We start from the raw sequence: 25862 nt of genomic DNA on the forward strand, positions 1-25862 counted from the left end.
AACCACTTAGCCACGAGGCCAGCCCCTGTTTTGTTTTCCTTGAAAGACAGTTTTGCTGGGTAAAGAATTGTAAGTGGTGAGCATTCTTCTCTATGCACGCTGAGATTTCATCTTCTGGACAGTATGGTTGCATTCATATTTGGAAAAGATTGACAGGTATGGAACTGAGGTATAATAACAAAAGAAGAGGTGTAAATCAGAGAGAGATGTATTCAAACACCTCTTTGAACCGTGGTTTTCCAGCTACAAAATGGTTGTTGTTAAGTTTAGAAATGATGTATATATTACATCTGAAATATAAAACATGTCATGATCTTCATGATTATTATTTCTGTTTTTCCCCTTAGTCTACAGTTTATCCATCGATTTCATGAGTTTGAGTCTAGAGCCCCAAAGAATAAAGTTTTATGTAGGAGTTGTGTAGGTACATGATAGAATTCTCCTTCAATGAGCCAGCCGTTCAGATTAGTGGGAGAGAAGATAAATCTGACTCCTTTGTGCTCATCCCAAAAAGGAAGGTTCCTTTCTCCTTTTGGACACTAGATTATTTTCTAGATTTCTTGAAGCCCCCATGCACTATATCTAACAAGGTGAGAAGACTTTGTTATAGTTCAATGGTTTCAATTTAGGCCAAGTGTTATATTTTGATTATAAGAATGTGATTAGTTTCCAATGGCGTCATTTGAGAAAATTAGCTGGGTTATTCACGTGTGTATGGCGTATCTCACTACTATCTGCCTACTATCAGTAAGAGCTTTGACTGTGCCCAGATAGCTGAGGAGTAATAAGACACAGTGTGCTCCATGTCAGGCCTTGCTGTCACACGTGTCAGAACCAAACAAGAAAATTACTTTGCTTTCTCTGACTGGATGTGACCCACCAGGTCACCTTGGAGACACACAGGCTGCAAGGAAATGCCTGAAGTCATTGATCACTGCCCCCTGTATTCCCCTCTCCTACACACACACACACACACACACACACACAGACACACACCCCAGGAGTTTGCCAGTCAGCATACACAATGCTCTCCTGGCCTGCAGAGAGCAGTAATCCTTACTCTCTTAGTCCAGAGACCCTTCCCTTCCTCCCAACTGAGTCTGGAGAGACAGAAATAAAATTTGGTTTTTATTTTATTCATATCTGCCTAAAGGTACATTTGATTAGAGAATAAGAACCTGCTAAGGATTAAGCATTTAACCAGGTAAATCAGTCATTGAAGATTTTGAGGGCTTTTTAAAGACTGAAAATAGGCATCATATGGATATACTACAGTATACATAACAATTTTCCTGTTGCTTTTTTTAGGTTATTTTCACATTTTTGCTACTGTAGTGAGCACTTTGTTTGATATTCTTGACATTCTTTCTCCTGAAAAACTGCTTGTAGATGAACTCCAACAATACAAAAAATATGTTATAACACAGTCTTATAGCACTGGTTGGTCTGTAGTTTCGATGACTGAACCACTCTTTATTTTCTCAAACAGAATGATCTGGGAAGAAGAGTTGACAGTAAGAAAGGGTAAGCCTATTCAGCACAGGATGAGAAAGACTGCAATCTGTATTCTGGGGATGAAGACAGATCTGAACACTAATGAGACATAAAGTCAAGGGTGGAGGTGACTCACCTCATTGTCTTCTGGATGCAGCCAGGCACCAGGCAGGTAAAGTGTTTCCTGGGGTCCAATAATCCAGTATCGCCCAAGGTTACGTCCATTGATGAACACAAAGCCATAATTCCAGTTCTGGAAGGGATGGAGGCTTGAGACATAGGAACAGACTCACACTGGCAAGGTACAACCTCAGGGACTTGGGGAGGGAGAGCAAGACTGAGATGCTTTACGGCACTGAAAGTGGGCGTGAGTTTAGAATGGGGCATGTTCCAGAAGTTCTGCCCCACAGTGCCTGGTCCACAGATGACAGAGAAACATGAACCAGTCCTTTCATGCCAATCTACGGTTGTTCCCACCCTATGATATACAATCCTATATTTAAAATCAAAAAACAGGTCTCCTGCTTCCAGAAATAAGTACTAGGTGATAGAGTGAACACTACTGCTGACAACAGTTACAAAAACTACACAATTTTTTAAATCTGCAATACAATTGCAGTACAACACAGAACCCTCAGGGTCCCAATCCAGGGGAGAAGAATGAGGAATACACAAGATGGGAAGGACAAAAGGGATATAGAAAAATGGTCTAACACATAAACTTGGAGTCTCTGAAATACTCCATTTAAAAGATAAAACTTTCTGGACTGAATTTTAAATAAAGCACTTAAACGTTATGTATAAGAAAACCATCTAAAATATAAAGGTATTGAAAAAATAAAAGAAAAACAACAGGAAAAGATATAATACGTAAATTTTAAGCAAAAGGAGGTTGCTATAGCTCTATTAATATCAGAAAAATTTGACCTTGAGCCAACAAGTTTTGCTAGAGATAGAAAGGAACATGTCCTGATGATAAAATTCTTAATTTACCATGAATTTATATATCATATATAGAGAAGCTAAAAGTATAGATTCTAAATATATAAGCAAAATTGACAGAATAACAGGAGAAATAAAATTCACAACCACAGTTGAAAATTTTCATACAGCACTTCAATAGCTAATAGAGAAAGCAAACAGGAATCAATAAAGACATAAAACATTTGAAAGAAGATACTTAACAACCTTGAACTAATTGACATATATAGAACATGAATCTAACACGTGCAGAATAGACATATTCTTTCAAGTATACATCAGAGTCTTTACAAATTTGACCGTATATTAGATTAAACTGTTAAGAGATTTTAAAGTTCTCAGACCACAGTGCAATTAAACATAAATTGATAACAAAAAGATTACTATAAAATATTCAAATATTTCAAAATTAAGAAATACGCTTCCAGAGGCCAAGGAAAACACTCACAAGGGAAGTCAGAACATATTTGAATTCATTGATGATGAAAATAAAACATATAAAAACTTAGAGAGTCCACGTCCAGAACAGGAAAATCCACAGACACAGAGAGATTACTGTTCGCCAGGGCTGAGGGGAGGGGAGTGTGGGGAAGTAACTGCTTCATGGGTACAGGGTTTCCTTTTAGAGTGATAAAAATGTTTTAGAGCCAGATAGAAGGAACGGTCATACAACACTGTGAATGTACTAAATGCCACTGAATTGTTCATTTTAAAATGGTCAATTTTATGTTAAACTTTAAAACTTATGATACACAACCAAATCCATGCTTAAATGAAAAGTAATAGTCTAAATTCATATGTTAAAAAAGAATAAAGATTAAAAATCAGTTATAGAAGCAGCTGTCACAAGAAATTATAAAAAGAAAGCAGATAACTCTTAAAATAAAAAGAATAAGGGCCAGCCCCATGGCTGAGTGGTTAAGGTCACTCATTCTGCTTCGGCAGCCCAGGGTTTTGCTGGTTTGGATCCTGGGTGCAGACACAGCACTGCTCATCAGGCCACGCTGAGGTGGCGTCCCACACAGCACAGCCAGAAGGACCCACAAGTAAAATATACAACTATATACTGGGAGGATTTGGGGAGAAAAAGCAGACAAAAAAAAAAGAAGATTGGCAACAGTTGTTAGCTCAGGTGCCAATCTTTAAAAAAGAAAATTAAAAAATTTTTAAAATTATAAAAAAATAATAAAGATAATGGCAGAAATTAGACATAAAAGAAATCCATAATATAGTAAGAGTCACAGCCAAACATTCATTCATTGAAAGATTAATAAATTGGTAATGTTCTGGTGAGACTTATCAAGAAAAAAGAGATGTTACTAGAGATGATCTAGACATTAAAAACAAACAATTTAAATACAATACATTTGAAAATTTAGATGAAATTCCCAGGAAATATTCCCAGAAAAATATATTTTATCAATACTGATTTTTAACGAAACAAAATCAGAATAGTACTTTAATCTTGAAGGAATTTAATCCACACTTGAAAACTTTCCTACAAAGAAAACATTGGCCCTAGATGGTTATACTAATGAAGTCTACCAAATATTTAAGAAACAATACCAGTTTTACACTAACTCTACTTTCCAAATCATTCCATTTATATGGGTCTTAAATGTTGGTACCAAAACCTAACAAAGATATCTCAGTATGAACATAAACACAAAAGCAGTCTTAATTATTTATAATAATCAAACAGTGGAAATAATACAAATCTCTATGAACAGTAGAATAGTTAAATAAAGTATAGTATATTTATAAAGTGGAATCCTATAAAAGAGTGAAAATGAACAAATCACCACGACATCACTAAATGGTTAAATCCCACAGACAATGTTGAACAAAAGAAGCTATATAACAAAAGAAGACACGAACCAGACCCAGTGGCCTAGGGGTTAAGTTTGGCACACTCTGCTTCAGCGGCCCAGGTTTGGTTCCCAGGTGGGGACCTTCAGTACTTGTCAGTGGCCATGCTGTGGCAGCAGCCCACATAGAGAAAGAGGAAGACTGGCACAGCTCAGGGTGAATCTTCCCCAGCCAAACAAGTAAAGAAAGAAAGAAGCCATGAGAGTGACGTCAGCATCATGGTGGAATGAGTTGTGTCCTTTGTCTCTCCACTTTACGTTAAAACCAGTCAGACATCTAGTGACAAACAAAGGACTCCCTGCACAGCATACCAGAACACCTGAGTCATCCATGCAGTTATACAACTGAAGGTGGGTGGACTGGACCTCCAGGAGGCAGTGAGACTAGGGGAGCAGCCTCCTCCCTCTCCCCTGGTGGCGGTAATCCAAAACAGGGATCCTCACACTGGCATGCATGCCAGCAACCACAGGCTGAAAGGGAAAACACAAGACTTGTGGCTCGGCCCCTGTCCCCCACAGTGGGGGCCACTGGCGCAGACATCCTGAGGCTCTGGGACACAGCAGAACTGGGAAGTGGTGCTGGTCTTTCCAGCAGTGGGGGCTATATCCAAGGGATGAATTTCCCTGGCAGGGGCAGGGTCCCCTGATCTGTTTCAGAGCAGACCACCAGCATGTGCACCAGCAATGATAACCAGAGGCTGCGGCCCCTACCCCCTCCAGCAGTGGCTGGTGGCACACACGTCCTGAGGCTTCAGGACACAGAGCAGTGCTGGTGACCCAGCCCCCTCCTCCTCCTCTGGCAGTGGCACTGGTCTCTCCAGGAGTGGGGACAGCAACCAAAATTCAGATTCACCAGCAGCAGCAGGGTGCCATGACCTGAGGCTTCAAAAAGCACACCAGTGGCAGTGATGTCAGAGTCATGGCTGAGTGATCTTGCCTGGGACTCTCTCCCCTCCATCATACAACAAAAAAAGAGCAACCATATTCCAACAAAAAAATATCCTAATAGCACAGAAATCCTCAGAGACCCACAGCAGCCAAACGACAGAGGGCACAGAGGCTGGAGCCCCCCTTGGAGGAGCTGGAAGAGGGTAAGAGAGAACTTCACTTCCTCCCCTAGAGACCAGGATTGCTGCACCAGGTGAGGGAAGAAGAAGGGGAGGGGCCGCACATCCACAGGATCACCAAGGACTCCCAAAGACCCATGCAGCAGAAACCCTCTAATGGGGGAAAGCTTTCACATGGGGTGACCTCAGCAAGCCAAGACCCCAGGAGAGCAGATAGCAAGAGCTGATCAGGAAACCGGGTCTGCACCAGAGAGAAAGTACGCCTCCCTCCCCCAACCTGCACTGAGCACTGCCATCTCGGCTGAAGCCAGAGGGCTCAGAATACATGGCTCTCGACCCCCATCTAGTGGCAGTGGGCTGTAACTGCAACGGAATAATATCACCCTGGGGAAGACCCGTCCTTCTTCCAGCATCCATCAATTCATCAAATCTCCAGACCAGAGGGAAAGCAAGCACCCAGAATTATGCCCTGAGGACTCAGAAATAAGTAAACTAAACGAAAATGAATTCAGCATAGCTATAGTCAAAAAACTCAATGAGGCAAAGGAAAATATAGAGAACCAAGTCAATGAGTTCTGGAGATACTTCACAAAAGAGATTGAAACTATAAAGAAGAATCAATCAGCAATTCTAGGGATGAAAAATACAATGGATCAGATAAAAGAGAATACAGATTCCTTGAGTGCCTGTGTGGATGCCATAGAGGAGCAAATCAGCGTAATCAAAGATAGACAGGTTGAATGGATCCAGACAGAGGAAAGGAGAGAATTAAGAATAAAAAGGAATGAAGAAAATCTCCGAGAAATAGCCAACTCAATGAGGAGATGCAATATAAGAATAACTGGAATCCCCAAGGGCGATAAAAAGGAGAATGGAGCAGAAAGTGTGCTCAAAGGAATAATAGCAGAGAACTTCCCAAATCTGGAGAATGAGAGAGAAATAAGTGTGGAGGAAGCTTTCAGATCTCCTACATTTGTCAATGTAAAAAGACCTACTGCAAGGAATATAGTAGTAAAAATTGCAAAAGAGAATGACAAATAAAGAATACTAAGGGCAGCAAGGCAGAAGAAAATAACCTAAAAAGGAACCCCTATCAGGCCTTCAGTGGATTTCTCTGCAGAAACCTTACAAGTTAGGAGAGATTGGAATGACATATTCAAAACTTTAAAGGATAAAAATCTTCAGCCAAGAATACTCTATCCAGCAAAAATATCCTTCAGATATGAGGGAGACATTAAATCTTTCCTAGACAAACAAAAGCTAAGGGACTTCATAGCCACGAGACCTCCACTACAAGAAATCCTCAAGAAGGCTCTCATACTTGAAAAAATTAAAAAAGGGAGAAAGGGGTCACAAAACACAGAGTAGGGAGACAAATAGATAGAATCGGAATAGGATAGAAAATATTCAACTATAGCATTAGGATAAAGGGAAGTAAATCACCAAAGCAAAGACAATCTCATCACTCTAACCACAAACTCACAACACAAGTTGGAATAAGAGATGAAAATAATAATTTAGGAGGGGAGGAGGAAAGGGACTGAATCAGTCTAGGCTAAGGAAGTAAGAGGCCACCAGAAAATGGACTGCTATCCACGAGATTCTGAATACAAACTTCAGGGTAGCCACTAACCTTAAAAACAGAACAGAGACACAAAAAATAAGTAAGAAAATAAGAAACTGCAGATGTCAATGGGTAGGCCAAAACACACAGGACAAGAAACAAAGGTAATGCAGGAAAACTGGAAAACAAGTGACAGAATGACAGCACTAAGACTTCATGCATCAAAAATCACCCTCAATGTAAACGGATTGAACTCTCCAATAAAAAGACACAGAGTGGCAAGATGGATTAAAGAACAAAATCCAACAATCTGTTTCCTCCAGGAAACACACATCAGCCCCAATGACAAACACAGGCTCAGATTGAAGGGATGGAAGAAGATAATCCAAGCTAATGGCAAAAAAAAAAAAAAAAAAGAAAGAAAGGAGGTGTCACAATACTTATATCAGACAAAGAAGATTTCAACATAAGGCAGGTAAAGAGAGACATAGAGGGTCAGTATATAATGATCAAAAGAACACTCCATCAAGAAGAAATAACACTTATAAATATCTATGCAACCAACATAGGAGCACCAAAGTTCATAAAGCAACTATTAACAGACCTAAAGGAAGATGTTAAAAACAACACAATAATAGTAGGGGACCTCAACACCCCACTCACATCATTGGACAGATCATCCAGACAGAAAATCAACAAGGAAATGGTGGAGCTAAATGAAAAGCTAAAACAGTTGGACTTAATAGACATATATAGAACACTCTATCCAAAAACAGCAGAATACACATTCTTCTCAAGTGCACATGGAACATTATCAAGGATAGACCATATGTTGGGAAACAAGGCAAACCTCTATAAATTTAAAAAAATAGAAATAATAACAAGTATCTTCTCTGTTCATAATGCTATAAAGCTAGAAATTAATCACAAGAAAAAGGCTGAGAAAGGGACAAAGATGTAGAGACTAAACAATATGCTATTGAGCAAGCAATGGATCATTGAAGAAATTAAAGAAGAAATCAAAAAGTATCTGGAGACAAATCAAAATGATAACATGTCATACCAACTCATATGGGACACAGCAAAAGCTGTATTAAGGGGGAAATTCATCACAATACAGGCACACCTTAACAAACAAGAAAAATCCCAAATAAGCAATCTTAAACTACACCTAACTGAATTAGAGAAAGAAGAACAAACAAAGCCCAAAGTCAGCAGGAGAAAAATAATAAAAATCAGAGCAGAAATAAATGCTATTGAAACAAAAAGGCAATAGGAAGGATAAATGAAACAAAGAGCTGGTTCTTTGAGAAGATAAATAAAATTGAGAAACTCCTAGCCAGACTTACAAAGAAAAAAAGTGGGAAAGCTCAAATAAACAAAATCAGAAATGAAATAGGAGAAATTACGACTCCACAGAAATACAACGGATTAAAAGAGAATACTATGAAAAACTATATGCCAACAAAATGGATAATATAGAGGAAATGGTAAATTCTTAGATTCTTACAACCTCCCAAAGCTGAGTCAAGTAGAAACAGACAATCTGAACAGACCAATCACAAGGAAAGAGCTTGAAACAACAATCAAAAGCATCCCAAAGAATGAAACCCAAGGTCCAGACGTCTTTCCTGGGGAATTCTACAAAACTTTCAGAGAGGATTTAATACCTATCCTTTTCAAGCTGTTCCAAAAAATTAAGGAGGATGGAACACTTTCTAACACATTCTACGAGGCCAAAATCACTCTGATACCAAAGTCTGAAAAGGACAGCACAAAAAAGGAGAACTACAGGCCAATATCGCTGATGAACATAGATACAAAGATTCTTTTTTTTTTTTTTGAGGAAGATTAGCCATGAGCTAAGTACTGCCAGTCCTCCTCTTTTTTTGCTGAGGAATCCTGGCCCTGAGCTAACATCATGCCCATCTTCCTCTACTTTATACGTGGGACGCCTACCACAGCATGGCGTGCGAAGCAGTGCCATGTCTGCACCCAGGATCTGAACCAGTGAACCCCGGGCTGCTGAGAAGCGGAACGTGCAAACTTAACCACTGCGCCACCGGGCCAGCCCCAGATGCAAAAATTCTCAACAAAATTTTGGCAACACGAATTCAGCAATACATCAAAAGGATCATACATCACAATCAAGTGGGATTCATACCAGGGACACAGGGATGGTTCAACATCCACAAATCAATCAACGTGATACACCAGATCAACAAGTTGAGGAATAAAAACCACATGACCATCTCAATAGATGCAGAGAAAGTATTTGACAAGATCCAACAGCCATTTATGATAAAAACTCTGAACAAAATGGGGATAGAAGGAAATTACCTCAACATCATCAAGGCCGTATATGACAAACCCACAGCCAACATCATACTCAATGGGCAAAAACTGAGCACCATCCCCCTGAAAACAGGAATGAGACAAGGATGCCCTCTATCACCACTCTTATTTAACATAGTACTGGAGGTCCTGGACAGAGCAATCAGGCAAGAGAAAGGGATAAAAGGAATCCAAATATGGAGGGAAGAAGTTAAACTCTCGCTGTTTGCAGATGACATGATCTTATATACAGAAAACCCCAAAGAATCAATTGGAAAACTTTTAGAAATAATCAAGAACTACAGCAAAGTTGCAGGATATAAAATCGACATACATAAATCAGTAGCATTTCTATACTCTATTAACAAACTAACAGAAAAAGAATTCAAGAACACAATACCACTCACAATTGCAAGAAAAATAAAATCTCTTGGGGTGAATTTATCTAAGGAAGTGAAGGACTTATACAACAAAACTACAAGGCTTTCCTGAAATAAATGGATGAGGACATAAAGAAATGGAAAGACATTCCACGTACATGGATTGGAAGAATAAATGTAGTTAAAATGTCCATACTACCTAAAGCAATCTACAGATTCAACGCAATCCCAATCAGAATCCCAATGACATTCTCTACAGAAATAGAACAAAGAATCCTAAAATTCATATGGGGCAACAAAAGACCCAGAATTGCTACAGTAATCCTGAGAAAAAAGAACAAAGCTGGAGGCATCACAATCCTTGACTTCAAAACATACTACAAAGCTACAGTAATCAAAACAGCATGGTACTGGTACAAAAACAGGTGCACAGATCAATGGAACTGAATTGAAAGCCCAGAAATAAAACCACACATCTATGGACAGCTTATCTTCGACAAAGGAGCTGAGGGCATACAATGGAGAAAAGAAAGTCTTTTCAACAAATGGTGCTGGGAAAACTGGAAAGCCATATGTAAAAGAATGAAAATTGACCATTCTTTTTCACCATTCACCAAAATAAACTCAAAATGGATCAAAGACCGAAAGGTGAGACCTGAAACCATAAGGCTTCTGGAAGAAAACGTAGGCAGTACACTCTTTGACATCAGTATTAAAAGGATCTTTTCGGACACCATGTCTTCTCAGAGAAGGGAAACAATCAAAACAATAAACAAATGGGACCTCATCAAACTAAAGAGCTTCTCCAAGGCAAGGGAAAATAGGATTGAAACAAAAAAACCCCCACTAATTGGGAAAAAAATATTTGCAAGTCATATATCCAACAAAGGGTTAATCTCCATAATATATAAAGAACTCACACACTCAACAACAAAAAATCAAACAACCCGATCAAAAAGTGGGCTGGAGACATGAAGAGACATTTCTCCAAAGAAGACACACAGATGGCCAATAGGCACATAAAAAGATGCTCATCATCACTGATCATCAGGGAAATGCAAATCAAAACTACACTAAGATATCACCTTACACCCATTAGAATGGCAAAAATAACCAAAACAAAAAGTAACAAGTGTTGGAGAGATTGTGGAGAAAAAGGAACCCTCATACACTGCTGGTGGGAATGCAAACTGGTGCAGCCACTATGGAAAACAGTATGGAGATTTCTCAAAAAATTAAAAATAGAAATATCATATGACCCAGCTATCCCACTACTGGGTATCTATCCAAAGAGCTTGAAGTCAGCAATTCCAAAAGTCCCATGCACCCCTAGGTTCATTGCAGCATTATTTACAATAGCCAAGACATGGAAGCAACCTAAGTGCCCATCAACTGAAGATTGAATAAAGAAGATATGGTGTATGTATATACAATGGAATATTACTCAGCCATAAAAAAGAATAAAATTATCCCATTCACAACAACATGGATGGACCTTGAGGGAATTATGTTAAGTGAAATAAGCCAGACAGATAAGGACAATCTCTGTATGACTCCACTCATATGAAGAATTTAAACATGTGGACAAAGAGAACAGATTATGGGATACCAGGGGAAAGGGGGATGCGGAGTGGGCACAAAGGGTGAAGGGGTGCACCTACAACATGAATAACAATAATGTACAACTGAAATTTCACAAGATTGTAAACTATCATAAACTCAACTTAAAAAAAAATTTAAAAAGCACACTAGCAAGTGCCAGTGACCAGAGACTGCAGGGCCAGCAACAACACTTGCAGCTTAGCCCCTACGCCTCCCCTAGCAGTGGCAGGAGGCACCTGTGACCTGAGGCTTCAGGAACCACAGCAGGACCTGAGGCCTGAACCCCAGTGGTGGCACCCCCCCCCACCAGTGGCTCTACCAGAAGCAGTGGCTGCCTACAAGAACCTGGGCCCCCAACAGCAACAGCAACACCCGTGAAGCCATCACCCCTTGCAGCAGTGCTGCCAGCACTCCAAGACAACCCAGGAGCAGCAGTGCAAGTGGTGCATAAGGAAGCAGCACCTGAGCCCATGGAGAGCTCACAGAGAGTAAGTGGGGGACAAGAGACCCAGGTGACCCTGGAAGCTGCAGAAGTGCTCACAGCCTGGTGACCCTGGTGGCAACACTTGCAACTTCAGCAACAACAAAAGCAGCAAGGCACCAGCAACCTCAGAGGCACAAGCAGCACAAGGAGGCAGTGGAGGGTGTAAAGTGCAGGGTCTCAAATACAACCAGATGCAGCTCAGAACTAAAGTAACCAAAGCCTCACCCAAATGAGAAAGGTGGTTACTACCACAAATGTGCCAGTAAAGGATCAATTCACCAAGCACCGTGAAAAACAATAACATGGAAGAACAGAAGGAGAATGATAGCTCTCCAGAAACCAAACTTGAAGTCACAGATTACAATCTGACTGACAGAGAATTCAAATTAGCTGTCATGAAGAAACTTGATGACCTACAAGAAAACTCAGAAAGACACTTCAATAAGCTCAGGAATAAAATTAATGAATAGAAAGAATACATCACCAAAGAGATTGAAGCTTAAAAAATACCCCAAAAATTCTGAAGGTGAAGAACACAATTAATGGGATAAAAATTAATGTAGAGAGCATAAAAAATAGAGCAGACTTTATGGAAAAGAGAATCAGTGAGCTTCAAGGTAGAAACCTGGAAATGATTGAGGTGGAGGAGGGGAGAGAACTAAGATTTTTAAAAAGTGAAGAAATTCTTTCAGAAATATCTGACTCATTTAGGAAAAGTAACATAAGGATTATAAATATCCCAGAGGAAGAAAGGAGCAGAGAGCTTATTCAAAGAAATAATAGCTGAGAACTTCCCAAACCTAGGGAAAGAACTGCACAGGCAAATACATGAAGCCAATAGAACTCCTAATTACATCAATCCAAAAAGACCTTCTCCAAGGCATACAATACTAAAACTATCAAAAGTCAATGACAGAGCCAGCCCCAGTGGTCTAGTGGTTACATTTGGCATGCTCTGCTTCAGTGGCCCAGGTTTGTTACCCAGGTGCATACCTACATGACTCACCAATCAGTAGCCTGCTGTGGCAGTGGCTCACATACAAAAAGAGCAGTGGATGTTAGCTCAGGGCAAATATTCCTCAATGACAACAACAAGAAAAAGTCAATGACAAAGAAAAAGTATTAAGGGCAACAAGAGAGAAAAAGTAAGCTGCAAAGGAACTCCTGGCTTTCAGAAGATTTCTCAGCAGAAACCTTACAGGCTAGGAGAGAGTGGAATGATATATACAAAATACTGAAAGACAAAAACTGTCAGCCAAAAATACTCTATCCAGTAAAATTATCCTTCAGATATGACAAAGAAATGAAAGCTTTTCCAGACAAGCAAAAGCTGAGAGAGTTCATTACCACTAGACCTGCCTTATAAGAAATGATGAAGGGAGCCCTTCTAACCTGAAATAAAAGGGCAAAGGTTTACAAAGCTTTGAGCAAGGAGATAAATAGACAGACGAAATCAGAAAATTTCAGCTCTATATCAAAACAGGTTAGCAAACAATTAAAAAGTAAATGGTAAAGAGAAAGAAAGCATCAAAAATGGTCACAAACTCACAACACAAAAAAGAATAATTTGTGACAAGCAAAACATAGAAGGGGAAGCGGAAGGGATGGAACTTGCTTAGGCTAATAGAGATAAGAGAATATCAGAAAATGGACTTTCTCATCTATGAGATCTATTAAACAAACCTCACGTTAGCCACAAAACAAAGAATCAAGAGTCACAAATCATAAATAAAGAGAAAACCATCACAGGAAACCAACAAACTGAAATGGCAGACAGAAATACAAGTGAAAACAAACAATAGAAAAATAGAACGACCATAAAGCAAAAGATAAAATGGCAGTATTAAGCTCTCATATATGAATAACCACTCTAAATCTAAATAGATTGAATTCACCAATCAAAAGACACAGAGTGGCTGGATGGATCAAAAAACAGACCCAACAATACTCTGCCTCTAGAAAAGACATCTCAGCTCTAAAGGCAAACATAGGCTCAGAGTTAAGGGTGACACTGCAAACAAATAGCAAGCAAAAGAAAGTGAGTGTAGCCATAATTACATCAGACAAAGCAGAATTAAAGAAAAGAAAGATAATGAGAGAAAAAGATAGACAATATATAATGATAAAAGGGACTTTCCACCAAGGAGACATACATTTATTAATATATATGCACCTAACACAGGAACACCAAAGTATATAAAGCAACTATTAACAGAACTAAAGGGAGAAATTGACACCAACACAATAGATAGAGCATCCAGACAGAAAGTCAACAAGGAAACAGTGGCCTTACATGAAACACTAGACCAGATCGACTTAAGAGATATACATAGAACATTCCATCCACAAACAGCAGAATATACATTCTTCTCAAGTGCACATGGAGCATTCTCAAAGATATACCATATGTTGGGAAACAAAGCAGCCTCAATAAATTTAAGAAGTCTGAAATCATATCAAGCACCTTTTTCAACCACAATGCTATCAAACTAGAAGTCAACTACAAGAAAAAGCTGAGAGAGTCACAAAAACGTGGAGACTAAGCTACAAGCTACTGAACAACTTTTGGATCAGTGAAGAAATCAAAGGAGAAATAAAACATACAAAGAGACAAATAAAAATGAAAATACAACATACCAAAACTTATGGGATGTAGAAAAACAGTATTAAGAGGGAAATTTATAACAATACAGGCCTACCTCAAGAAACAAGAAAAATCTCAAATAGACAAGCTTACCCTACACCTGAAGAACTAGAAAAAGAACAAACAAAGCCCAAAGTCAGTAGAAGAAAGGAAATAATAAAAGTCAGAGCAGGCGTGCTGGCCCAGTGGCATAATGGTTAAGTTTGCATGCTCCACTCAGCAGCCCAGGGTTCATGGGTTCCAACCCCAGGCATGGACCTACACACTGCTCATCAAGCCATGCTGTGGCAGCATCCCACATATAAAATAGAGGAAGATTGGCACAGATGTTAGCTCAGGGACAATCTTCCTCAAGATAAAAAAAAAAGAACAGGAATAATTGAAATAGAGACTGAAAAAACAATAAACAGGATCAATGAAACTAAGACCTGATTCTTTGAGAAAATAAATGAAATTGACAACTCCTTAGCCAGACTCACTAAAAAAGAAAGAGAGAAGACTCAAATAAATAAAATCAGAAGTGAAAGAGGAGAAATTACAATAGACACCACACGATTATAAGAGAGTATTATGAAGAGCTATGCACCAACAAACTGGATAATGCAGAAGAAATGGATAAATTCTTAGAATAATACAATCTCCCAAACCTGAACCAAGAAGAAATAGAGACTCTGAATAGACCAATCACAAGCAAAGAGCTTGAAACAGTAATCTAAAACCTCTCAAAAAACAAAAGTCCAGGACCAAATGGCTTTTCTGGTGAATTCAGCCAAACACTCAAAGAAGACTTAATTCCTATCCTTCTCAAACTCTTCCAAAAATTGAAGAGGACAGGATGCTTCCTAATGCATTTTATGAGGCCAACATTACCCTGATCCCAAAACCAGACAAGGACAACACAAAAAAGGCAAATTACAGGCCAATATCGCTGATGAATATAGATGTAAAAATCCTCAACAAAATATTAGCAAATCGAATACAATACTACATTAAAAGGATCATACACCATGATCAAGTGGGATTTATTCCAGGGATGCAGGGATGGTTCAACATCTGCAAATCAATCAATGTGATACACCACATTAACAAAATGAAAAGTAAAATTCACACGATCATCTCAATAGATGTAGAGAAAGCATTTGACAAGAACTAACATCCATTTATGATAAAAATTCTAAATAAAATTGGTATAGATTCTGGTGGGCCCATGGCATAAGTGGTTAAGTTTGGTACACTGCTTCAGTGGCCCAGGTTCATGGGTTCAGATCCCAGGCAGAGACCTACACCACCTTCAGCCATACTGTGGCAGCAACTCACATACAAATTAGAGGAATATTGGCACACATGTTAGCTCAGGGCTAATCTTCCTCAAGCAAAAAGAGGAAGATTGGCAACACATGTTAGCTCAGGGCAAATTTTCCTCAGCAAAAAAAAAGGGGGGGTATAGAAGGAAAGTACCTCAACATAATAAAGGCCATATTTGACAAACTCACAGCCAACATCATACTCAGTGATAAAAAACTGAATGCCTTTCCTCTGAGAACAGGAAGAAGACAAGGGTGCCCACTCTTGCCACTCTTATTTGACACAGTACTAGAAGTTTTAGACAGAGCAATGAGTCAAGAAAAAGAAATAAAAGGGATCAGATTGGAAAGGAAAAAGTGAAACTCTCATTATTTGTGGATGACATGACTCTATATACAGAAAACCCTAACGAAACCACCAGAAAACTATTAGAAAGAATCAACAAACACAGTAAAGTTTCAATATACAAAATCAACATACAAAAATCAGTTACATTTCTATACATTAATAACGAACTAGCAGAAAGTGAAGTTAAGAATATAAGCCCATTTAAAATTGCAACACAAAGAATAAAATATGTAGGAATAAATTTATCCAAGGAGGTGAAAGACCTATATACTGAAAACTATAAGACGTTATTGAAGGAAATCGAAGAAGACATACAGAAATGAAAAGATATTACATGCTAATTGATGGGAAAAATAAGCATAGTAAAAATTTCCATATTACCTAAAACAATCCTCAGATTCAATGAAATTCCAATCAGAATCCCAATGGCATTCTTCACGGAAATAGAACAAAAGAATCCTGAAATCTATATGGAACAACAAAAGACCCAAAATAGCCAACACAATCCCAAGGAAAAAGAACAAATTTGGAAGTATCACACTCCCTGAATTCAAATTATACTACAAAGCTGTAGTAATCAAAACAGCATGGTATTGGCAGAAAAACAGACGCCAGATCAATAGAACAGCATTGAGAACCCAGAAATAAAACCACGCGTCTATGGACAGCTCATCTTTGACAAAGAAGCCAAGAACATACAATGGAGAAAAGAAAGTCTCTTCAATAAATGGTGTTGGGAAACCTGGACAGCCACATGCAAAAGAATAAAAGTAGAGCATTATCTTACACCACACAAAAAAATTAACTCAAAATGGATTAAAGACTTGAATGTAAGATCTGAAACCATAAAACTCTTAGAAGAAAACATAGGCAGTATACTCTTTGACATCAGTCTTAGCAGCACCTTTTCGAATACCATGTCTACTCAGGCAAGGCAAACAAGAGAAAAAATAAATAAGTGGGACTTCATCAGATTAAGAAGCTTCTGAAAAGCAAAGGAAACCATCAACAAAATGAAAAGACATTCACCAACTTGGATAAAATTTTTGCAAATCATATATCCAACAAGAGGTTAATTTCCAAAATATATAAATAATTCATACAACTCAACAACAAAAAAATGAACCTGATCAAAAAATGGGCAGAGGATCTAAACAGACATTTTTCCAAAGAAGATATACAGATGGCCAACAGGCACATGAAAAGATGTTAAACATCACTAATCACTAATTATTAGGGAAGCGCAAATCAAAACTACAATGAAATATCACCTTATACCCATGAGAATGACTATAACTAACAAGAAATAAGTGTTGGAGAGGATGTGGAGAAAAGGGAACCCTCATACACTGCTGGTGGGAATGTAAACTGGCACAGCAACTATGGAAAACAGTATAGAGATTTCTCAAAAAACTAAAAATAGAAATACCATATGATCCAGCTATTCCACTACTGGGTATTATCCAAAGAACACGAAATCAACAATTTTAAAAGATTTATACACCCCTATGATCACTGCAGCATTATTCACAGTAGCCAAGATGTGGCAGCAACCCAAGTGCCCATCAACAGATGAACAGATAAAGAAGATGTGATATATATATACACACAATGGAATACTACTCAGCTGCAAAAAAAAAAAAAAAAAAAGACAAAATCTTGCCATTTGAAACCACATGGATGGACCTTGAAGGTATTATGCTAAGCAAAATAAGTCGGACAGAGAAAGACAAATACCATATGATTTCACTCATATGTGGAAGGTAAACAAACAAACACATACATAAGGAGAACAGATTAGTGGTTATCAGAGGAAAAGGGGTTGGGGGGAGGGTTTAAGTGGTACAGGGGTACATGTGTATGGTGACGGATAAAAACTAGACTATGGGTGGTGAACACGATGCAGTCTATACAGAAACTGAAATATAACAATGTACACCTGAAGTTTACACAATATTAAAAGGCAATATCACCTCAATAAAATTTAAAAAAAAGAAGACATACTATGTAATGCAATTTACATGAAATCAAAGGAGAAAACGCTGAATTAGTATTAGAAGTCAAGATAATGGCTACCTTTTAGGGAGAAGGGGAGACAGTGATTTGAAGGGTTGCTGACAATATATTTTTTTTCTCAATGGTAATTCTATGGTGTTGACTTTGAGATATTTATTGATCTGTACGTTCATATTTTGTGCATTTATCTATGTGTGTTTATACATAAAAAGATATACTAGTTAAAAATTAACCCCCTCAAAAAAAACAAGTTGCAGAATATAATTTATAGAATGCTCCCATTAGTGTAATTGTGTATGTGTTTAGGCAAAGTTACATATGAAATCACACAGACTTCATGATACTTAGTTCCGAGAAGAGAGGAATTGGAATGGGAGTGGGTTTGAAGGAGAACTTCCAGTGTTTGCTGTTTACATCTTGTTATTATTTGAATTTTTCCATTGTGTTTTGATGGATTATTTTTTAAACAATGATAAATTAGGATGATTGAGAAAGGTTGGGAGAAAAAGAAAGAAGAAAGGGATGTATTCCTGCCAGGAACACTATAGCTTTGCTTCAAGACTCTTTAAAAAGTATAGGTGTTTGGGGCAGGCACCAAGGAGATGAGGGCAACTCACTTACCAGTAGTCTCAGGAAGGTGTCCTTGGGAGAAGAGCCAGCCCTCAGTGTAGCACGGTAGAAGGCAGGGCCTGAGTAGCTGTTTGGGACAGGCCTCCAGGGGGCATAGCGGAGCCTGGAAGAAGGGCCATGCCTTGAGGGAGAGGAAAGCCCCTTCCCAACTCCAGTCCTGATATTGACCCTAGAGTTCCCATGCAGAACTAGGATTCTGTTTCAGTGAGATGTTTTAGACTAAAAGCAATAAAATTGGAATCAGAAGACTTGTTCTAAAGTTCTAGTACTGATTCCAAAGCACTCTACAATCCTGAGTAAATCACTTCAGTTCTCTGAATCCTGGGCTCTTCATCTGCAAAGTGAAGAGTTTGGAATCTCTAAGTCCCCTGATTGCTCAAAGGATCTATTGGGCGTTAAGTAGGAACACACCTCTTGAAGAAGCTCATTTTCATTTCCAGAGAATAGATAGTGAAACCCTCCAGGGAAATGTTATTTATGGTAACAGGTCCAGTTAATCCTGCAGGTGGGAGGTAGGAAAGAGAATATGGACAGAGACTGGATATTCTCCAGTATCTAAACAAAGAAATGCAGCCCATATATACCTTGTGACAAGGGCTCAGCCATAAAGGCAAACACTTGTCTGAGCTGCTATGATTGAAAGTTTCTTGTTGTATGTTTCCATACTACCAAGAAAGGTCCCTAGTTGGTATCAGAACTTGCCCTGAAATTCCCAAAAGGAGACTGGGCCCTGCTCTAGGACAAGCCAGGACTCAACACAATTGCACCACTTTCATACCCTGGAAAACTAGAGAAGGCAGAACAAGGGAGAAGGAAGGAGCTTGCATCTTTGGTCCCAGGACCTAGGTATCCCACTGCCTGAGGGGCTCATTTTTTTCCTTCTAATCCCCACATAATCCCAATCTTAGGATCCAAGGAAACATGAAGAGAGATTAGAGCCTGTTTCTCAGGTCTAGAGCCTACCTTTCTGCTGATTTTGAATTTTCCATGAAAAATTGACTCGTCCTTGATTCTCCACCAGGATCCTTAGAAGTTGACATTCCTACCAGGGACAGACCAGCTCATGGAGACTACAAGTCCATGTAGGGTTTTTACTCTAGAAACCATTCTTTTCTATGAGTCCCAGATGGAAAGACAAGCAAATGGGATAAAAGGAGGCTCCAGAGCCCAGCTGTCCTCCCTCTCTGTGTTCCTGTTCCATACTCAATCTTTCCTTTCCTCTTCTGGTCTGCCTTTAGGAAATGCAGAGAGATTCAGCCGTGCCTTTCAGAGAACTCACTCAAGGGCTCAATGGGGAAGTTCCATTCACACAGAAGCATGTATGCTACAGCCCCGCTGTACCTGGGTCTGAGAGATGCTGTTCTGCTTAGAGCCCTAAACAGTTCCTGCTGCGAACCAAAGCGTCATGCTAGAGAAAAGTGGCCGTCTATTTCAGGACTAGGCTATGTTTGCCTTTGATTCAGAGGTCTAGGGCAGCACCTAGACTCTTGAATTACATACCTTGACTTCAGGAATCTTCAAGTTCCGAATACTATCATCCAGTATTCCTATTGTTGTCTCATTCAAAAACACCTTCAAAAGAAGAGCAAGGATCAGATCAGAAAGGAAGAAGAGAGGCTCTGGTTTAGGGAGGAGGTCATTATGAAGGAAGTGTCTAGCCTTGGTGCTCACAGATGCCTAGAAGCTGACAGGGAGGCCCCAATAGACTTAAGTTGTGATAAAGCAGAAAGCAAGAATCTTTGGTTTGACTTTATATTCTCATTGCCTCACACACAGTAGGTGCTTAAAATTACTTTCAAATAGTAAATTTGACCAGTGAGTAACTGCCCTCCCCAATAGCAGAGTTAGGCTACATGTCTGCTTACCTCCACAGACAGCCTGCTGGCCCCTACCTGTGCTACATCTCGAACATGGGCATGAAGCTGCCCTCCAGAGCAGATGGGAGTCTCATAAAGGACTAATCCATAGGACTGACCATTTCCATTGTTTATAGGAAGATTCTCCATGCTGACTGGCATTTTAGACATGACTGGCTAGGAGAGAGACATGGCAGAAACAGGAGCCAGGGTGATGAGAAGTCGGGATACTTCTAAGAGCCTTGTCATTTTTTCTTCTACCTCCTAACTGTCCCCAAGAGTTCTTTGGATGAGAACTACTAAAACAGATGCTATGTGATCATGCTCTTGTCCTTTATGTCTCCACTGACCAAAACACTCAGAGGATGGTGGGAGCATGGTAAAGGGAACAATTGCTGTAATCATGAGAATTGACAGAGTAAATAAGTTATATTCTGAAGTGACTGAAGTTGAGCAAAGAATTATGCACTAAGTAAACATTTATTTAGCATCTACAACATGCCAGTCACTACTTTTTATCTAAAACAGCAATAGCGAGGTGAAAACAAAATGAATTCAAGAGTTAATATTTTTCAAACAATTTTCACCTTTCTCCAAAAGGGGACAAGTAATCTAATTTTAAAAGGAGAGCAGGGACGCAAAGAATTTCTGTCATTTGGCCTAGTTAATGGTGAAGAGGAGTCAGAAACTCAGCAGCCTTTCCCATTTGGATCATGCAGTCCCACACAAGAGCATTCACCAGATGGATTCATCTGAGATGGGCAATAGGATCCTCTAACATCCTGCTTCTCCCCTTATCCTGACTCACTCTTCAAGCTCAAACCCCTTCCCAGTCCACCCAGAAGAAGCTTATGGTTCTTGTCCCACAGTTCTAAATTCGGATGAAATACAGAGGATGAGTTTCCACACAACAAAAAGCTCTTGAAGGAATCTCTATTCCACAGTCCAAGGCCTTCTCCCCCAAGTCTCCAATGGCCACCCCCTATTCCAGTGCCCAGGCAGTACTCACCTCATTTAAGTACTGTAGGACATCCCACAGTGGCAAGTAATGGGATGATCTCGTAGAAGGATACACAGCCTTGGGAGTGAGTTCAGGTAAGGGGGGCAGGGGAACTGCTGCAATGAAAATGGGCCATGGGGCAAGAAGTGCCTGAAATAACTGCTCCGAGTTATATCTCCAATCCTCCCCTTCCCTATCCATGAGCTCTCATATCCCAGAGCCAACGAGAGAAACAGGTACCAACCCAGCACATGGGTACACTTTCCGAAGAGTGACGAAAAAGCAATAGTGACTAAATTGGAGCCATTTTGTATGCACAGACCTCTAAGGGGTAACATTGTTCATTCAGGCGGAGGGTTCTTAGGGAGCAAGAACTGCCTTAAGCCTTTTGGCAATGCTGGTGCTTATCTACTTTCTAGTACATAGTAGGTGGTTAATTAACTTCATTTAAATAGAATTAAATAGAACAATTTTTGCTTTTATATATGAGGGTATTATGTCATACAGCATACTAACAGTTTTACAAATACTAACTTACTTAATCTGCACAATCATTAAAGGGGATGAGTATCACTGTCTTAGTGTTTCAATGAAGAAACTGAGGCTTAAGGGGCTTAAAAACACTCATGCAAAATCACACAGCTTTGAAGTGGGAAACCAGGATTTGAATTTAAGATTGCGCTTGCTCTTAAGTGCTCCATTAGGCTTCTGCCCAGAGAGGGAAGGATTTCCCTCTCTCAGCCTTCCACTTCACAAGGAGGACCACCCCTCAAATTGAAATGGCTGCTGAGTACCTAAGATGGATCCAAAGAGTTTTCGAAGCTTGAAATATTTCTTTGTGTAATCCCCGGCCTCTGTGAGCACAGCATCATAGTCTGCAAGACACCAGGGCGCTGTCATAGGCCAGGTAATCCTCCACAACAGGCCCTGTTTCAGCACTTCTGCATGAAATGGGCCAGGACCACCAGAGGAGAGAGAAGACACATCTTCCCTGCCCCCTGGCCCAGTCCATCCCAGGCTGCCGTGTGGGAATGCAATTTAGGGACATTAATGCCAATCTAGGGACATTCCCCACAAGCCTGCCTGAGATCTGAGGCTGTCCTGACGCTGGGCTTATCCTTCTGTGTCACTTTCTAATGGACACTCTCTTCTTTCCTCAATCTGGACTGCCCAGCTGTGCCTATTGGTGCCCGTATGGCAATCACCACTTGCATTCTGTCTCTCTTGGAAGGTTCAAGTCAAGGGGTGCACAGTGTATGCAATGACTGAAGCAGAGCTCTAGGTCACAGGCAGCTCAGTCTAGTGCAACGACAGCCTGTGAGGGACATTACGAACATCACAGAAGAAAGGAAAATCCTCAATGCTCAGTATAGATTATAGGTCAAGAACCCAATAATGCCAGAACTTGCTTTTGGAGGCTCATCTGTGAAGCTCCAATGACACCTGTGCTGGGAGGTGACCATACGAGTGAACACTTGCCATAGCTAGTGACGACACCAGCGTGCTTCACAAAATTTATGGCCCCGTTTATGAAACCAAAGTTGGTTCCACCGTGGAACATATATACGTTGAAGGAGATCTCAAATTTGATAAATTCAGACACGGTGTTCTTAACATCTGTAGAGTAAAAAGATGAGGACGTATAGAAAATTAAAAATTAAGAGAGGACAGAAGTCTGTGGCGAAATCTTATCATTCCCAACCTGGCCCCACAATCAACTTCATTGTTTGGTCCTTCACCCGCCACTAGGATTCTAACTAGAAAATAGGTGGAATTGGCCAGAACTACTCTAGGAAACCAAGTCTTGTCAATACTAAGAGCCTTTTTAAAAATTATTTTTCCCAGAGTATGGACATAATTTGACTTTAAGCTACATGTATTAAATAATAGCCTAAGAACCTTTATGTCACTTAAATTTCTAATGTTCATTAAACTTTTTTGAAATTGTACAAATAATTAGTGTACACTTGCTACTTTCTTGGGCAATGTCTAGGGACACTGGTTTAGAATCAATGTACTAGTCCATGAGTGGCTGTTCTCAATCTTTAGCCACAGAAACTCGTTTTGTCACCATGATTTTACAGGTATGACCATCTTTCCCCCAGCCATGATAGGGAGCAGGGTGGTGAAAAGTGAGTTAGATGTGGGATTCCGCCCTGGCTGTGCTCTGTCCTATTTGTATGACCTCAGATAGGCTGTCTGCTCTCTCAGAGCCTCTGCTTCCTTATCTGTTAAGTGAAGGTCCTAATTGCTACTCCATCATGGGACTGGTGAGAGAATTAACTGATGAGAGAACGTATGTGGAAACACGGCAGAGAGCCTGACATGAGAGTGATCAGAAAACTGCTGTTGGATGGTAGTGGTGGTGGCCTTTTTTTTTTTTTTCTATTTTTCAGCTCAAAGCAGGGTCTTCTAGTTACTGAGTACTTTTCAACAGTTTTCTTTACTTCAGGCACAAGTGAACTTGTTTTCATAATAATGATAGGGACCCTGTCCGTGACCACCTGGTCTTCCCTCTGCAGGTCGGCCCTAGCTTTCCTATCACTGCCTCCTGTTTGTTTACTTCCAAACACTTGCAGATGTAGAATTCTATATTGATTATTTTACTTCTTAATCATCTGTCAACTCCACTAAATTACAAGCTCTCTGGGGCTAGGAACTGGTAACTTTTGTTCACCAGGGCACCCTCAGGACTAACCAAGTCCCTGTACATAATAGGGTCTGAGCCAATAATTGTGGTTGAACAAGCTGATTAGTTAGCAGAGAAATGTGTGAATGATCCACGACTCAGGGCCATTTCTACTTGGGGTCAAACACTGCAAAACACTTACCACCCGCATCTTTAACCTCGTGCTTACTTCCCCACGTGTCGAACCAGCCGACCCAATATTCCATAATCATAATGGGCTTATCCCTCTAGAAACAAACCAAATCAAATGCTAAGTCTGACAAAAAGAAAAACTGAATACAACACATGGAGATTTGAGGAACTCATGCTTTTCACCTTTTCCCAATTTGGCACTTACCTCCCCCCCATTCCCCTCACCCGCTGCACCTTTGCCACCATCCACAGCTTTGTTTCTCCCACTGCTCCTCGGCACTCGTGATCTCCAGGATCATTCTTGCTTTATGTGCCTTCCTGCTATACCTGGATAGCATCATCAATAATCCCAGCCTTGTCACATGTGAGGCTGATGTTGAAAGAATCAGTTTTGGATATACAAGGACCTGACTGCAACTCCTCCCATAGAAACTGAGGCTCAGAGGTCACGCTGATGGTTGCGGCAGAGCCACAATTCAAATCCAGGCCCCACCTGAACTATCAGCCACTAAGTTACGTTGTCTATTAAGTGCATTGTTCATTTCCTCTATACCTTTATTTAATTTTATTCTCCCTCATCTATGTTGAAATGTCCATTGTAATTCTGTTTCTATTCATTTCTTTTTTATTTCTAACAGTTGTTACTTTGTATATTTTGGTTAATAAACAATTATATATATAAGAATCATAAATGTCTTTATGGATTATACCTTTTACTAATGATTATTGAATTCTCACTATGTGCTGAGCACTATCTGAAGTACTTTACTTAATTTGTTCTGTGTGACAACCTATAAGGAAGATACTGTCAGTCGCTATTTTACACAAGAAGAAATTGAGGTTAGGTAACTGATCCAAGTTCACTCAGCGAGGAAATGCTAGAGCTGGCATTTGAACTCAGCCAGCCTGGCTCCAGAACCCCATTCTTAACCATTACACTATACTGTCTCTGGATTGTAAAGGACTTACTATCCAAAACTAGAAGAAAATATATCAAAGCAATTCCATTTTCCAAAACTTCTAAACTAACTCTCACCTAAAACGACAGGTATCTCTTTTAACATTCATATTCTTGGTGCCTAACCTGTCAGATGCCACAGGCTTTCAGCCTGATACCTGTATTCCACATCTAGCCTAACATTTTCAAGGCTGCTGAAGAATGTAGGTTCTGTTTTTAAAAGTTGACATCTTCTTCACAGCAGAACTACCTAATTGTTGTGCCATTTGTATTAAAATGGAAAATTATGGCTGGGCTTCTCTTGGAGAATATGTCAGACATTCATACTGTGCATTCTCAATTGCGTTCCTGGAGTCCTCCAGCATCCTGCTGTAATAAAAAATGATCATACTGTAAACCTGAAGACCTGCCATCCTAGGACTTAGCTGATCCCTTGGGGGTGGATACAATGTTTTCTGGATTTCATGTGTTCTTCTATCTTGGTTTAATCCCTCATTTCCTGCATCCTCC

General features: G+C 39.8%; 1 protein-coding gene across 2 annotated transcripts in view; it reads right to left on the bottom strand.

The window, feature by feature from the left end:
• Window positions 1–1115: 1115 nt before the first annotated feature.
• Window positions 1116–25862, bottom strand: part of LOC106846906 (beta-galactosidase-1-like protein 3) — a 64674-nt gene continuing 39927 nt past the window's right edge. For both annotated transcript variants that reach the window (XM_044751984.2, XM_014865956.3), the window contains 11 exons: window positions 24405–24489; window positions 23053–23190; window positions 22368–22448; window positions 21583–21689; window positions 20610–20750; window positions 20218–20289; window positions 19681–19759; window positions 19129–19216; window positions 18709–18820; window positions 1631–1747; window positions 1116–1495 (listed from right to left, as the gene is read on the bottom strand). In XM_044751984.2, coding sequence (XP_044607919.2) covers window positions 1430–1495; window positions 1631–1747; window positions 18709–18820; window positions 19129–19216; window positions 19681–19759; window positions 20218–20289; window positions 20610–20750; window positions 21583–21689; window positions 22368–22448; window positions 23053–23190; window positions 24405–24489 — 1086 coding nt within the window. In that variant the 3' untranslated portion in view covers window positions 1116–1429. The remainder of the gene's footprint in view (window positions 1496–1630; window positions 1748–18708; window positions 18821–19128; window positions 19217–19680; window positions 19760–20217; window positions 20290–20609; window positions 20751–21582; window positions 21690–22367; window positions 22449–23052; window positions 23191–24404; window positions 24490–25862) is intronic.

The sequence above is a fragment of the Equus asinus genome, chromosome 20 (genome assembly GCF_041296235.1).
Source record: "Equus asinus isolate D_3611 breed Donkey chromosome 20, EquAss-T2T_v2, whole genome shotgun sequence".
Classification (NCBI taxonomy): domain Eukaryota; kingdom Metazoa; phylum Chordata; class Mammalia; order Perissodactyla; family Equidae; genus Equus; species Equus asinus.